The sequence below is a fragment of the Pelophylax lessonae genome (genome assembly GCF_965119305.1).
Source record: "Pelophylax lessonae genome assembly, chromosome: 1".
NCBI classification, from domain to species: Eukaryota; Metazoa; Chordata; class Amphibia; order Anura; family Ranidae; genus Pelophylax; species Pelophylax lessonae.
In genome coordinates, this window is record NC_138768.1 from 317,833,276 (window position 1) to 317,847,980 (window position 14,705).

At 43.2% G+C, this 14,705-nt stretch overlaps 1 protein-coding gene across 1 annotated transcript in view; it reads left to right on the forward strand.

Moving 5' to 3' along the window:
* SUPT16H (SPT16 homolog, facilitates chromatin remodeling subunit) overlaps nt 1–14,705 on the forward strand; it is a 74,851-nt gene that overhangs the window by 40,088 nt on the left and 20,058 nt on the right. The window contains exons 11-19 of the mRNA XM_082243979.1: nt 1,617–1,686; nt 2,952–3,043; nt 3,179–3,294; nt 5,054–5,207; nt 8,535–8,662; nt 9,686–9,821; nt 9,915–10,041; nt 10,516–10,634; nt 10,720–10,845. Coding sequence (XP_082100105.1) covers nt 1,617–1,686; nt 2,952–3,043; nt 3,179–3,294; nt 5,054–5,207; nt 8,535–8,662; nt 9,686–9,821; nt 9,915–10,041; nt 10,516–10,634; nt 10,720–10,845 — 1,068 coding nt within the window. The remainder of the gene's footprint in view (nt 1–1,616; nt 1,687–2,951; nt 3,044–3,178; nt 3,295–5,053; nt 5,208–8,534; nt 8,663–9,685; nt 9,822–9,914; nt 10,042–10,515; nt 10,635–10,719; nt 10,846–14,705) is intronic.

The window sequence follows — 14,705 nt, forward strand, 5'->3', positions numbered from 1 at the left end:
GACACTTTGCTACAATGTAAAGTAGTGAGTGTACAGCTTGTATAACAGTGTAAACTTGCTGTCCCCTCAAAATAACTCCACATACAGCCATTAATGTCTAAACCACTGGCAACAAAAGTGAGTACACCCCTAAGTGAAAATGTCCAAGTTGGGTCCAATTAGCCATTTTCCCTCCTCGGCATGCGACTTCTTAGTGTTACAAGGTCTCAGGTGTGTATGGGGAGCAGGTGTGTTAAATTTGGGTCTCTCTCTCTCTTTCTCTCTCTTTCTCTCTCTTTCTCTCTCTTTCTCTCTCTTCTCTCTCTTCTCTCTCTTCTCTCTCTTCTCTCTCTTCTCTCTCTTCTCTCTCTTCTCTCTCTTCTCTCTCTTCTCTCTTTCTCTCTCTTCTCTCTCCCCCCCCACTCGGAACAGGCCTCGCCATGGTCAGCCAAAGAAGTTGAGTGCACATGCTCAGCGTCGTATCCAGAGGTTGTCTTTGGGAAATAGATGTATGAGTGCTGCCAGTATTGCTGCAGAGGTTGAAGGGGGGGGGGGGGGGGGGTCAGCCTGTAAGTGCTCAGACCATTCGCTGCACACTGCATCAAATTGCTCTACGTGGCTGTCATCCCAGAAGGGAACCTCTTCTAAAGATTTTGCACAAGAGATCCCGCAAACAGTTTGAAGACAAGCAGACTAAGGACATGGATTACTGGAACCATGTCCTGTGATCTGATGAGACCAAGATAAACGTATTTGGTTCAGATGATGTCAAGCGTGTGTGGTGGCAACCAGATGAGGAGTACAAAGACAATTGTGTCTTACCTACAGTCAAACATGGTGGTGGGAGCGTCATGGTCTGGGCCTGCCGGCACTGGGGAGCTACAGTTCATTGAGGGAACCATGAATGCCAACATGTACTGTAACATACTAAAGCAGAGCACGATCCCCTCCCTTTGGAGACTAGGCCGCAGGGCATTATTCCAACATAACGACTCAAAACACACCTCCAAGAGGACCACTGCCTAGCTAGGGAAGCCGGTGGTAAAGGTAATGGACTGGCCAAGCTTGTCTCCAGACCTAAACCCTATTGAGCATCTGTGGGGCATCCTCAAACAGGTGGAGGAGCGCAAGGTCTCGAACATCCACCAGCTCCGTGATGTCATGGAGTGCAAGAGGACTCCATTGGCAACCTGTAAAGCTCTGGTGAACTCCATGCCAAAGAGGGTTAAGGCAGAGCTAGAAAATGGTGGCTACACAAAATATTGACACTTTGTGCCCAATCTGGACATTTTCACTTAGTGGTGTACTCACTTTTGTTGCCAGCGATTTAGACATTAATGGTTGTGTGTAGAGTTATTTTGAAGGGACAGCAAATGTACACGGTTATACAAGCTGTACACTCACTACTTTACATTGTAGCAAAGTGTAATTTCTTCAGTGTTGTCACATGAAAAGATATAATAAAATATTTACAAAAATGTGAGGGGTGTACTCTTGTGAGATACTGTGTGTATATATGTGTGTGTGTGTGTGTGTGTATATGTATGTATGTATATATGTGTATATGTGTGGATATAGATATAGATATAAATATGTGTGTATATGTGCCAGCTTTTCTTTTTTTACCTTTTTTTAAGGAGGGACCAGCAACTGTTCTTACCAGTGTGAAGAAGAAGGTGAAGAATGTGGGCATCTTCCTAAAGGTGAGTGTATCATAGGTAAAGTTCTGCTTCAGCCTGAACCCTTATATCTATACTGGCAATGGAACACACTAAGTGCTTCAGGACCGCCCGCCGCAGTTTTACATCGGTACTTTGACGTTAAATACTGGTGTTATGGCAGCAGATAGCTGCAAGAATCCCAGTATTACTCAGCCGGCAGTCCTCTCATGTAAGTGGCCCCAGCAGTAGATTCGCCACGGGACCACTTTTATGGGCGGTGGGAGAACTACTTCCCGGACGTTTTTCCATGCTTACCGGTGACGGATGTTTACATTCCTTGTAATAGGAATAAGTGATCAAAAAAAAATTTTTTAAAGGGTAAAATAAATAAGAAAAAAAAAATTTAAAGTGCCCCGTCCCTTTGAGGTTGCACGCAGAAGCCAGCGCATACGCAAGTTGCGCCTAAATATGTAAACGGTGTTCAAACCACACATGACCTATCGCCACGATCGTTAAAAGCCAGAGCAATAATTCCAGCCCTCCTCTGTAACTCTAACTTGTAACCTTTAAAATTTTAAAGCATCGCCTATGGAGCTTTTTAAGTACCAATGTTTGTCATTCCATGGGCGTGTCCAGTTTTGAAGCATGACATGTTGAATATCTATATACTAGGTGTAACAACATCTTTCACAATGTTGAAAGATTACTGTTTTCGTAATTCAAAAAAGTGTATTTTTTCCATAAAAATTGCACGACTACGGTGTAACTGAAGGTATTGCAACGATCTCGATTTTATTCTCTAGGGTCTCTGCTTAAAAAAAAAAAAAAAACATTGTTTGGAGGTTCTTAGTAATTTTCTAGCAAAAAATACTGATTTGTGTCAGTCAGAAATAGTCCTAGTCCTTAAGTGGTTAATGTAGAAAACAACCTATTTTGCTGTTGGTTCTTTACCTTAAACATCTGACATTAAATTGTCATTATCTCAGGTTTTTCTTGTCTGGTATATTTCGTCCTTAAACATAAGCAGGTTTTCACATGGTTTTGGAAGCAAGAAATCAACTGATTTGCATTTTATAAGCTTTAGTTACTCCATGAAACTAGAATTGAAGAACATTTTATACAGAGAGGTGTTTGGAGCTCCTTCATTTTTACTTAACGTACAAATTGCCATACAAAGTGCCTTTTACATTTTCCTGATATCCTATAAATGTTTATCTTAATTGTTCTTTGAAGCTTATAGCTATGTTGTGTAGATTGATCTTTTGTCGTCATAGCAATAAATGGGAAATCTGATCTTTCAACAGAATGAAGAAGAGGAGGAGGAGGATGAAGAGAAAGATGAAGCAGAGGACCTCTTAGGCAGAGGCGCCAGATCTGCTGCATTAATCACTGAAAGGACCAGAGTATGTTCTCGATAAGGGAATGTGTTGGGTAGTGGATGCAGTAGTGGATTTTTCTTTCACCTTATACTTTTTGGTCGCATATTTCTCTTTCTTTTTCGTTGATGTCATCGTTCATCCAGCTTCTATATTTTGTAGAATGAAATGACAGCAGAGGAGAAGCGACGTACCCATCAAAAAGAACTTGCAGCCCAGTTAAATGAGGAAGCGAAGAGGAGGTTAACAGAACAGAAGGGAGAACAGCAGACAATGAAGTGCGTATCTTGGTTTTGTAAAGTACTTCAGTTGCCAGTATTCAAATACATTTTCCTCTGCTGAGGTGCACAGGAATTGGTTATTCAGCTGCCTGAAAGGAGGTTTAGACACTGGCATATAGAAGAATTTTATAAGTTAGGCTTTCGATAACCCTTCTATCCAACATGCCTCAGTTTTCTGCTAGTGTCTTAGGAGGTTAGTGTCTTTCTTTATCCCTGTGAAATACGGTATTTTGCTATCTGCTTTTGCAGATTTTTTTTTTAGTGACTTAGGATTTCTTGCTGACACCATGGCATTTCTGCGGAAGTATCTTTGGAGGTCATACCCAGACCACACCGGACTTGACTTGGTAGGGCTAACCTGGAATGTGATTGTGACCAATAAGCACTGAGCTCTGCATTGTGGCATTTTCCAAACCGGTTATCCACGGAGTGCATTGGAGGTCTATAGTCACCGAAGACTTAGTGAGTAAGAATGGTCAGACTGAAGCACCAAGAGCTACCTCACTGTTTACACCATATAAGTTCTCTTCAAATTTACTGTCACCAATGGTTTTGAATCAGAGCTGAGGATCAGAGTGCAGATATATATTGGGTTGAGTGGTGCTGGTTATCCTGAAGGGATCACCTCTCTTGAAAACTGACATTAACCTTATGGGGGTTACAGTACGTTTAGAGGCCTTGGTGAGACCTGTTCAGCTCTCTCGTGCACACTCACACTTTTCACTTAGTCCGACTTCATAGTTATCTTTGAGTTTTCTACCATTTTTAGGGGTCACATAGCTATCATTATGGGATTTTGCAATGGGGTGATCTCACTTCCTTGGGTTTCTCGATTTGTGAGATTGGTTGCCTGGCCAAGCTGTCATTTTTTTTATCATGTAGCATTCCTTCTCTGAATCCGAAGGTGTGGAAATGTAAGACCTGGGCCTTCTTGTAATCTTTGTTGGTCTTCTCTTGTGGACCTGCTTTTGTCTGATTCCCTCTTGGGTCTTACCCTATTTTTTTTTTTTGTCCTCTTCAACCTGTTTTGATAGTGTTTTTAGATATGGACTAATTCAACAGGGTCACTAGAGCAATCTCCAACAGCAAGAAGAGGAATTGGGGTATATGCGATGTAGTCGTTGTGGTGCAAAATTCTGTGTACCATTTTTAAATTAGATCAGCCGGTCTTTAGTCGATATCGGTGCTTGAAATGAGCTGTCCAGAGATCTTCCCAGTCTTTGTCCAAGTCCTGCTTCTCCGAACGCTAAGCAGTTACCAGGGCATCTAGTCCCACTTGAACGGAGGGAAGTTGTGACTTGTAGATCACAGAAAGTGTGTTTTTAAAGGCATCATCCCGGAGGAGAACCTCTAAATTGTCCTGCTCCAATCTAAACAAGGATGACCCGAATTGCGCTGCATAAGTGTGCCGGAGTTGCAGGAATCGAAAGAACGACGTATTGGGAAGTTATATTTATCTTTCATCCTATCAAACGTAAATAGTGCACTCCCATCACAAATATCAGATTCCTTTAGCAGCCCAAAGACCGGGGTCTGGTAAGGAATTACATTTCTGGTAGCATGGGATTGAACCAAAGTGGAGTTTATGGGGACTGGCTTGCTGTTTTTGTGTGTAAACCTCATGTAGGCGGTGTAACCCGCCGTTTATAAATTCCTGTGTCCCTTAATGGAATAAATATAAATTTTAAGATCAGTACAAATCGTATTTTTATACTAACTTAAAATTACTTTAAATTTTTTTTTCCTGTTCTGCTAGAGCACGCAAGTCTAATGTCTCTTACAAAAACCCATCTCAAATGCCAAAGGAATCAGAGATCCGGGAGATGAAAATTTATATAGATAAGAAGTACGAGACTGTAATTATGCCTGTTTTTGGCATTGCTACGCCGTTCCATATTGCCACCATAAAGGTAAGAACTTTTCCCAATACTTTTCTTCACCTCACACCTGTACACCCCCTAGTGGACCAGGGCACTGTTTTACATTTCTGCTACAAACCAGTTCTACAGTAACTTTATCATTACTTAAGATAGTAATACATGTACAGTATTAGGGCAAGCAAGGCTTTTCTTTCATATTGTCCTGCAAAAACAAAAAAAAAAAAAACAATTTGTTAATAGTTTTAAAATGTCATTCTTTAATTGATCCTGTTTGAAATGACACTGAAATTATGATTCTGGTACAAACTATAGCAACATTATTTACAAATCATTTACGTCCTCCGACAGTCGCCGCCCATTCACACAGTCTTCACTTATGGGGGTATTGACTTCATCTCCACAGGAGTTTCTAGGCATAAGACTTGTAAAAGAACAATAAATCTACATAGTCACACCCATGGGGGCTGTCCCACTAGTCCAACACCCCCTTGCAATAGCCAACCCAATTCAGTTTGTCTTCTGCCTAGCTTAGGAGTGGATAGGCTTCCCTGTGCTGGGGCTACTCTCAAACTTCCTCTTTTTCATTATGATTTATTTTCTGGAAATGTCATTTTCTTTACATTGCTAGCTGTTTCTTTTGTCAGCGCTAGTTTAGTTAGATCTTCGGTTGAAGACAGCGTTGCGGAGCTGTGAATTGGACTGACCGTCCTGGTTCTCCAGGACAGAGGGTCAGATGGAATCCCAGCCTGCCATTGAGCGTTTCACAGGCTATGTGTTTGCCCTGGCCTCCTAAACGACCCATCCCTGTCCCTCAGGGATGCAGCCATGTGAGGTGGCTACCTCACTGGACACAGCTTAGGTTTGTCCGTGCATTCATAGTGTCCTGCGTTTTTGGCTGGCGGCACCCCCCTGCCATCTGAGGGTGGGCGGTTTCCCGCTTGATCTAAAGGCACCCCACGCCATTGGTACAGGTAAGTACACTCCTATGTGGCTTCTCAGTTTGGGGTCGGCAGTCCGTGTGTCTGTGGTGTCACGTGTCTGTGCGTTTTTGGGCTCCCTGTTCCAGTCCCTGCGGGGGTGCTTTTCTCTCATGGCTGCGCTGTGTGGGGTGTTTGGGGGTCCCTATCCTACATGTCACTTGGGTGCTTGTGGATGCAAACATTTGCGGCGACCGCTGAGTGGTAATATGTCACGGGGGCACTCTGCTCCCCCAGAATCCCAAGGGCAAGTCTTTCTGCGGTAAGCGGGGCCCATCCTTTAAACCTACTCAACGGTCCTTTCGTGCCTTCAGGGCGCAGGACAAGGGAAACCCTTCAAGGGCCAAGGTAATCAGAAAAAGCCCTGGTTTGGCAAACAAAAATCCGGCCAGGCCGGTGCGGAGGCTCAGTCCGCCTCTGCCTGAAGGGGCGTGCTCACCCGTTACAGGGGTGGGGGGACGCTTGCGCGGGTTCCTACAACCTTGGCTGCACGGAATCCCGGACAGGTGGGTTCAGGAAATCATTCGGTCAGGGTACAAGATCGAATTTCTTTCACGGCCGGCAAACTCAAATCTTCTTTTGACCCCAGGGCGGTTACAGGATCTGCATCAGGCGGTGCAGGATCTTCTCTCTCAGGGGGGGATTGTCCCGGTGCCTCATCGGGACAGGTTTCGGGGTTGTGGATCTGTTCGCGTCTCGGCTGAACCACAAGGTGGAAAGATTCGTGGCAAGAACGCGCGATCCTCTGGCAGACGCCTCGGATGCCCTGGTGGTGCCCTGGAGTCAGTATTGTCTGATATATGCCTTTCCTCCGCTTCAGCTGTTGTCCAGGTTCCTTCGCAGGTTGGCCTCGGAACCCTCACTGGTGATTCTGGTGGCACCAGACTGGCCTCGCCAGTCTTGATACGCGGACATCGTTCACCTGGCCGTAGAGCCTCCGTGGCGGCTGCCAATGCGGGAAGATCTATTGTCCCAGGGACCGATCTTCCATCCTGCTTTACAGTTGCTGGCTTTAACGGCCTGGCTGTTGAAAGCCAGGTCCCGAGAGACTACTATACTGACTGTTACCTTTCATGCTTCCAGTCTGAGCTCTGGTGTTTCCTGGACTATCGAGAAAGGCAATCTGACCGAAACACGTCTAGTCCGGTCCAGACATCTCAGACTCTCTCTGTCCCAAGACGTATTTATGACCATGTTTTTATGATGCATGTTTTTCATGTCCTTGTCAATTTGCTTTTTATATTCTATGTGAATTTTGTAATAAACTTATATACTTCATACTCAAGTCCTGATTCTTGCCGTTCAAAGTCCCACTCCTCAGGGGTTCTTGTTTTTCAATCCTCCAAACTGGGGTGGACCAGCGCCTTGCGCTGGCCACGATTAAAGGTCAGGTCTCTGCCCTGGCTGTTCTTTTCCAATGCCCTGTGGCGTCTCATTCCTTAATTCGCACCTTTATTCAAGGTGTGCGGCACTTGGCCCCTCCTAGGAAGGAGCCTTTGCCTCCATGGGACTTGAACTTGGTTCTGTCCGTGTTACAGAGTTCCCCGTTTTAAAACATCAGGGAAATCTCGTTGCCTATGTTATCAAAAAAGGTGGCTTTTTTGGTGGCGATCACCTCTGCTCGCAGGGTGTCGGAGTTGGCGGCCTTGTCTTGCCCGTCTTCCGGGATCGCGGCATCCGGCCATCTGATTGGCCGGAGCCACGGTGACGTCACTCCCGAGCCGACAGTCACGGCATTCCTTCAGAGCGCATGCGCCAGTGACGTCACTAGCTGCATATAAGGTAAATATCTCCTAAACGGTACATGTTTTTAGGAGATATTTACAGTACATATAGGTAAGCCTGATTATCATAGGCTTACCTATAGGTAAAAGTATCAGAGGAGGGTTTACTTCCTCTTTAAAACTCGTTTGTCTTATTATCAATTGTGGAAAAACACGCTAACTTTAGTATTCTCCTTCTGGTGCTCATTTATTTTACCCCCAGGTCCTAATCTTTTCCCACGATAGGGCGTAAAGGAAATATGATTTTTGTACTTGCCATACAATCTTTTTCTTCCAGCCTTTGAAGAGACATAGGTCCCGCCCCTTTGTTTAGCCCTGTGTACTGTTTGCTCACAAAAATCAGACCTGCTGGGCAGAGGATGGGTTCTACAGGAACTGGCTTACTACTTTTTCTCTTTGCCAGCCTTGTAACCTCCTTTTTAGACGTTTATATAAACTGACTGTTCAGAATTCCTGTGTCCTTACATAGACTTGAAAAAAAAAGAGTATGTAGTAGGCACAAAATAATTTTTATTTTGTCCAGTCTTAATCTTAGAACATACACAACTTTGAGAGGAATTGTTTATATATGTTTGATGTATTGTGTTTTTGCACAGAATATCAGCATGTCGGTTGAAGGTGATTATACGTACCTCCGAATCAACTTCTACTGCCCAGGCAGTGCCCTAGGACGCAATGAAGGAAACATATTTCCCAATCCTGATGCCACATTTGTAAAGGAAATGTAAGTGAATTTTCTTTTCCAATAGTAGTTACAACTTCAGTACTTGCACATATGACAGTCCAAAGGGCAATGCATTACTAGAAAGAAACATAGTTTCCGGATAGTACAGTATGCAATACATAACTCAGTAGGCAAGTATGAGGTATTACAGACCAAAGCATAATTTCCCACCCCCTTTCTCAAATTGGTACAAAAGATAGCTAGGGGAACAACTTTGCAATAGTGCAATTAATCATATCCATACTCCTTATGCAGGCCATACATGGGTCGAATTCCAAACAAATTTTCTTTAGAAAATCAGAAATTTCTTGTGCTTTGTAATCTGATAATGCCACTATTTATTTTGAAATTTGACCAACCAAGGCTTCAATTTCACCTCATGTTGCTACAGAAAATAATTTGTAGCCTGGGAATCCTTTTCTTTCCAGGAATTTTCTTTTCTTGTGCTCAATCGGCCGTTGCTGCAGCCCACTAATGGTGCAAAATTAAAACGAATATTCTTAGATAAGATTTTCGAAACAAAATTCTTTCAAAATTCGTCCCATGTATGGCCGGCCTTAGACTTGGTGGGGACAGGATTAAGGTGAATAGAGGGCCAGAGTGACTATGGAGGCCTGGTTTTGTCCCTCCACAACTATGGACTTAAAACCTGCTTATAATGCACAATGCCCATGTTGTATTGCCTGTTGTAAACAAATGTTATAATTCTCATTGGGTCTCGACGCTCCCTCCACTGGGCATCCCAGCAGTGCTTGCCGTTTTAATTTCATAAGATTCACGTGGGTAACAGTAAAAAAAAAAAAAACTGTAGCTGTGGATCCAGAACAGCTTAACTTTTAGACATGCCCACCATTTGTGGAACACCGTGCCTTTCATATCACAGCCTCTAAAGCACAAAGGTGAAACACCTGGAACACAAGAAGCCACTCCCACCAGTACCATACCAGCGCAAGAAAACTTTGTAATTGAATTTCCATCTTCTAAAATCTCTATATTCCATTTCTTACAATTTGTTTTATTTAGAACCTATCGAGCCTCCAATATAAAGACCCCTGGTGAAACCTCTGTGCCATCACTGAACTTGCAGAATGCTTTCCGCATAATAAAGGAAGTGCAGAAACGGTATAAGACCCGGGAGGCAGAAGAAAAAGAGAAGGAGGTGAGAGGATAAATGAGTAGTCTAATTTTATACTTTTTGCTTATGTATTTTCACTTAATTGCGTCTGTTCACCAATTCTTTTGCCCCTTGCAGGGCATTGTCAAACAAGATTCTCTCGTAATCAACCTCAATCGTAGCAACCCCAAACTGAAAGACCTTTATATCAGGCCTAACATTGCCCAGAAGAGAATGCAGGGCTCTCTTGAAGCCCATGTAAATGGTAGGTATGAATTGTCAGAGGTAGGCTTTTATAAAACCTCAGTTGAAAGAGCAAAGATGTGCAGATGCCATCACACAGAAGAGTTAAATTCATTATGTTAGTCCATTTAAAGATTAAAGGGTTGGTGGGATGCAAGTGTAGCGTGTAAGTTCAACTTGTCCCTCTGGCATCCTTCACAAGATGAATTGGTGTAAAAATTCTGCTTTCCTTCTGGGAGTATGGTATCTATCCAGTGCTTGGCGTGTGCTTTTTGTTGCTTGAATTAGTGGAAGTCTATGGGGATTTCTTGACTTCCCACCAGCACAGTGCAGTGAGGAGAACTTGGTGCTATAAAAAAAAGTAAAAGGCCGCTTCAATTAATCTCTCCATGATGGTGGGAAGCTACTGGTTGAAAATGTTTGTCTTGCTGCTGCTCCTTTATTTAAAGGGTTATTAATATGTAGCCACGGTGTCTAATACAGTTTGTTTATTTAGGTTTTCGCTTCACGTCTGTTAGAGGAGACAAAGTGGATATTTTATACAATAACATCAAACATGCAATTTTCCAGCCTTGTGATGGAGAGATGATTATTGTACTTCATTTTCATCTAAAGGTATCAATTATGTATCAGTGATTTTCTTGCTGTAACCAGAAGTCTAGTTACTTCTACTAATTTGCAATTTTTGACTGTGAAACAGAATGCCATAATGTTTGGAAAGAAGAGGCATACAGATGTCCAGTTCTATACAGAAGTTGGAGAGATCACAACAGATCTTGGAAAACACCAGCACATGCATGACAGAGATGATCTTTATGCTGAACAGGTGAGCTTAGATGATAGGTAAAGTCATTACTAAGATGTTGGGCTTCTACATTTTGAATATCCCAGACTGTAAATCAATAGTGGTGAATTTAGTAAATATAGTGCAGCCCCAGATGTGTCCAGAGGGCCACACAGTAGCTTTATAATTACAATAAATTTACTTTGAATTTAAGCATGTTTTACGTTGTATAACCACTACGCAAGATAACGAGCACCTGTGTGTGCATTATGATGCCAATAATTCTGAATGACACTCCAATGCACTGTTATAGTACTGGTCAATGCACCTGCACTGCAGCACATAAGCAGGTTGCATTAAAAGATGACCATGTGTTTTGTTTTTTTTTTTTTTGTTTTTTAATTCATTTTTAATTTTATTTACTCGTGAAGGTGTCAAACTACCCCATTAAAAATTGAGGGCTGCATTCATGCAAGATGTATGTGATAATTCACCAAAAAGATATGATTGGGCCCTTATGCATAATTTGACAGAAACTCACATTTGCGGTTATCCTATAGTAGCATAAATGGTAAGCGTACTGTGTGTCCATTGACCCCACATTATTTCAAACTGCTTCAAACACGTTTTGGTATATGTAAGTTGTTATGGAAGAAGGGGTAGAATTATATCTTTCCACTTGGAAAGTGACGGTGGAGAAGATAATTTGCAGGTCATTAATATAGTGGTAGTATATAAAACAATCGAGATATAGATCTCAAACAACTCATTTGCCTGTGAGCACATCATAGTGCATGAAAAACAATCTGATTCCTGTCTACAGGCACAAAAATAGTGGATATTGTCAGAGTTTAAACTCATGTTATCATGAATGTAAAATATAACTGATGGTGAAGTTCGAGTTAGGGAAGTATCTTTAGAAGAGAAAACCAAGGGCTTTTAGGATTCCTCAAAATCCTCCCGGTCCTTTTTGCTGACATCTGTGGCAATATATCATACCATTTAGACCATCCGACAGGAGTTGGGTCTGTTTTAGCAGAGCACAAAATAGCATAACTTGGAAATTTAGTGTTATTCAGGGACAGTAAGAGTTTAACTATAGAGTGTTGTGTAATGACCACTGTATCGGCCTTGAATTGACTAATGTCTGTGTCGAAGCTGATATAGGATTTGAGGGTATGAGGGATTGCATACTCTTAACTGCAGTGCCTTAAAATTCTTATAGTGTTTATAAAATTATTAAAATGGTAATCCATCTGTCTCTTCAATAAGAATTTAATATGTGATTTTTCTATTAATGGGTTAGTTGTGCTTGTACTCTTTCTATATTACCTGGTTGATCCTACCAGTTCCCCACTTCCTGGTTAATAACTGACCATGCTATCAAGGAAACCAATTGTGTTACCCCGTGGTCCGCTTGCATCTCATGTCAGCCTGTTTTTAGATACAGGCATACTGTGCAAGCAGTCACTTCCGGAAGTGATACACATGCCCATCAAGGTTTACACGTCCACCTGCAGGTCTGTGATGCGCTGAGCTAGCAAAGCTATCACGCGACCTGCTCTTTCAAAATGAAGAAACGTTTTGTAATTAATATAGATGAATTGTCTAAACTTGCATACTTAATGTAAGAAATCCATATAGCGTACATTGGCTTTACAAGCTTTTCATTAGAAAGCTGATGCACATACTTATGACCGAAATAAGACCAGAATCCTGCATTAGGGCTTGAGAGAAACTCTGGTAAACTGGGTTTCCCCCAAATTCTGTTAAGTGGATCAGGACTCCCTACAGATGGTTGTAGTAGTTTTTAGTGTAGTTTTTATGACGGTGGTACCTTGAAGATGACCTCCTTTTTGACAGTATGCAGACTTATGTAGAGACTGGATCCATAAGGTACAGTGGGAGATTCATCCATTACTTGAGTTTTGTTGTGGAGAGTCCAAAAGCAGGAGAAAGTTGTTGGGTATGTACTGCGAGATTGTTTTTTTCACATCTCGGCTAAGGTATTAGTGCACTAATTTAGTTTGAGTCCTAGGGTGAATATTGTGGGCAGCTTCTGGGTCTAACAGGAACAGCAGGAGTTTTCCCAGTTGACCCTAAAACCTAAGAATCCTTTAAACACTCACAGTAGAGCCAATATATGGAACAGATGCTGGTTGGGATGCTCCAGATAAATCAGGGTATCCTCTGCATTTAAAGAAACGTGTTTTTGTAACAAATTTATCTGAAGGTCCTTTAAAGTTGAACTTTAAGCAGGAAAAAACATTTGGCAAACAGTATGCCTCTTCTGCATTAAAATCGTGCCTATGTCTCGTCTGCATTACATTTTTATTACATGCCTGTACACCTCTCTACACTGAACTGCACACATTCACATGCAGTATAGAGCCTTTCCCTGGTTTTAATAGAAGTACCATTAAGGCTTTTCTTGCAAAATTCTGATCTTAATCATAACCGGCAACATCTGCAAATGCCATGAGTTATAGGCTCATTCCTTCAGGTGATTGGACACTGGCATACTGGGGTCTGTAAAATTTTTCCCTGGGGTCCAGGGTCCTGTGCAGCGCCGCGTGGTACCGCCATTTTGCCCTGGGTTCTGTGATTCCTGGTTCAGGGGCTATGTTGCTGTAGTTCAGCGGCCATGTTTTTGATGTCCCCCAAAAGATTTGCATTGGTAGCAATTTTCCTGTAGTCAGAGACCGTGCTGAGGCTGTGGGAGCCTCTAGTGTCAGGTCAGTGTTTCCTCTTAATCTTTCCAGCAGTGTGGCAGATTGTTTTGGCGCTTCCAGCTTGGGTGGGGAGTCTCTGGGGGTGCACTCTCCTTCCTTGCTGTATACAGCGCCGCGGGTGCGCTGCTTCTTGTAGTGACACAGCGGTGCACAGGGGGGAGGGGCCTCCCATTTTTTTTTTTCCGGGGGAAAAAAATATATATATTTTTTTTGATGAGCAGCGCGGTTTTTCTGAACCCTTTATGGTCATGGAGCCTGGGGAGCTCGTTTCACCACCCGATCCACTCCTAGAAGCCGTGGTACCCTCTGTATCCCAGACCTTAATGGAATTTGCTTAGATTTTGCGGCAGAATCTGGAGGGGAGTCAACATCCTTCTGAGCTGGCGGATCAGTTGATCCAAGAGTTACTGTGTATTTGTGATGCATCCCTGGATGCGGCCCCCCTGGCCGGCAGGGTTTCTATGACAGCGGTGATCCCTCGCCGCATGATCGGTTTGACGTACTGGTCAGCTGACCAGGCTTCTAAAAAGGTACTGACTGATCTTCCCTTTGTAGATGACTGTCTCTATGGAAGAGATCATTAAGGGCCTTACGGGAGGCAAAAGTACTTTGCTTCCACAGGCTGCTAAGGGCAAGGAACCTCTCTGTGAGAGGGGTCCCTTTTCGGCTCACAAGCGGCCCTTTCATCCGTCTGGATCGCAGGAAAAGGGCTTGAGATCCACCGGTAACTTTGCGGAGGCTCAGAGAGACCGTGCTATGGTAAGTCCAAAGCCTTTCCAAGCCTGAAGGGGTGCCCTCACCTGCATCTGGGAGTGGGGGGGGGGGGGGGGTGGGCGTCTGTTTCTTTTCGGATCCGTGGACCTTGCTTATTCAAGACAAATGGGTCTAAGAACTGGTTCAGTTACAAGATTGAGTTTTGGTCCTTGCCTTCGGCAAGGTTCTTTCCTTCCAACTTATACCTGTCTCCAAAGCGTCTACAGGGCCTCTACGGAGCAGTGCAGGACTGGTTAGCACAAGGAGTCGGAACCTTTCCAAGGTTTTTATTTAAATCTGTTTACAGTTCCTAGGAAGGAAGGCAAGGTTTGCCCGATCTTGGATTTCATGGCTCTGAACCACTTTGTGCGGGTTCAGAAATTTTGGATGGAATCCATCCACACAGTAGTAGCTTTC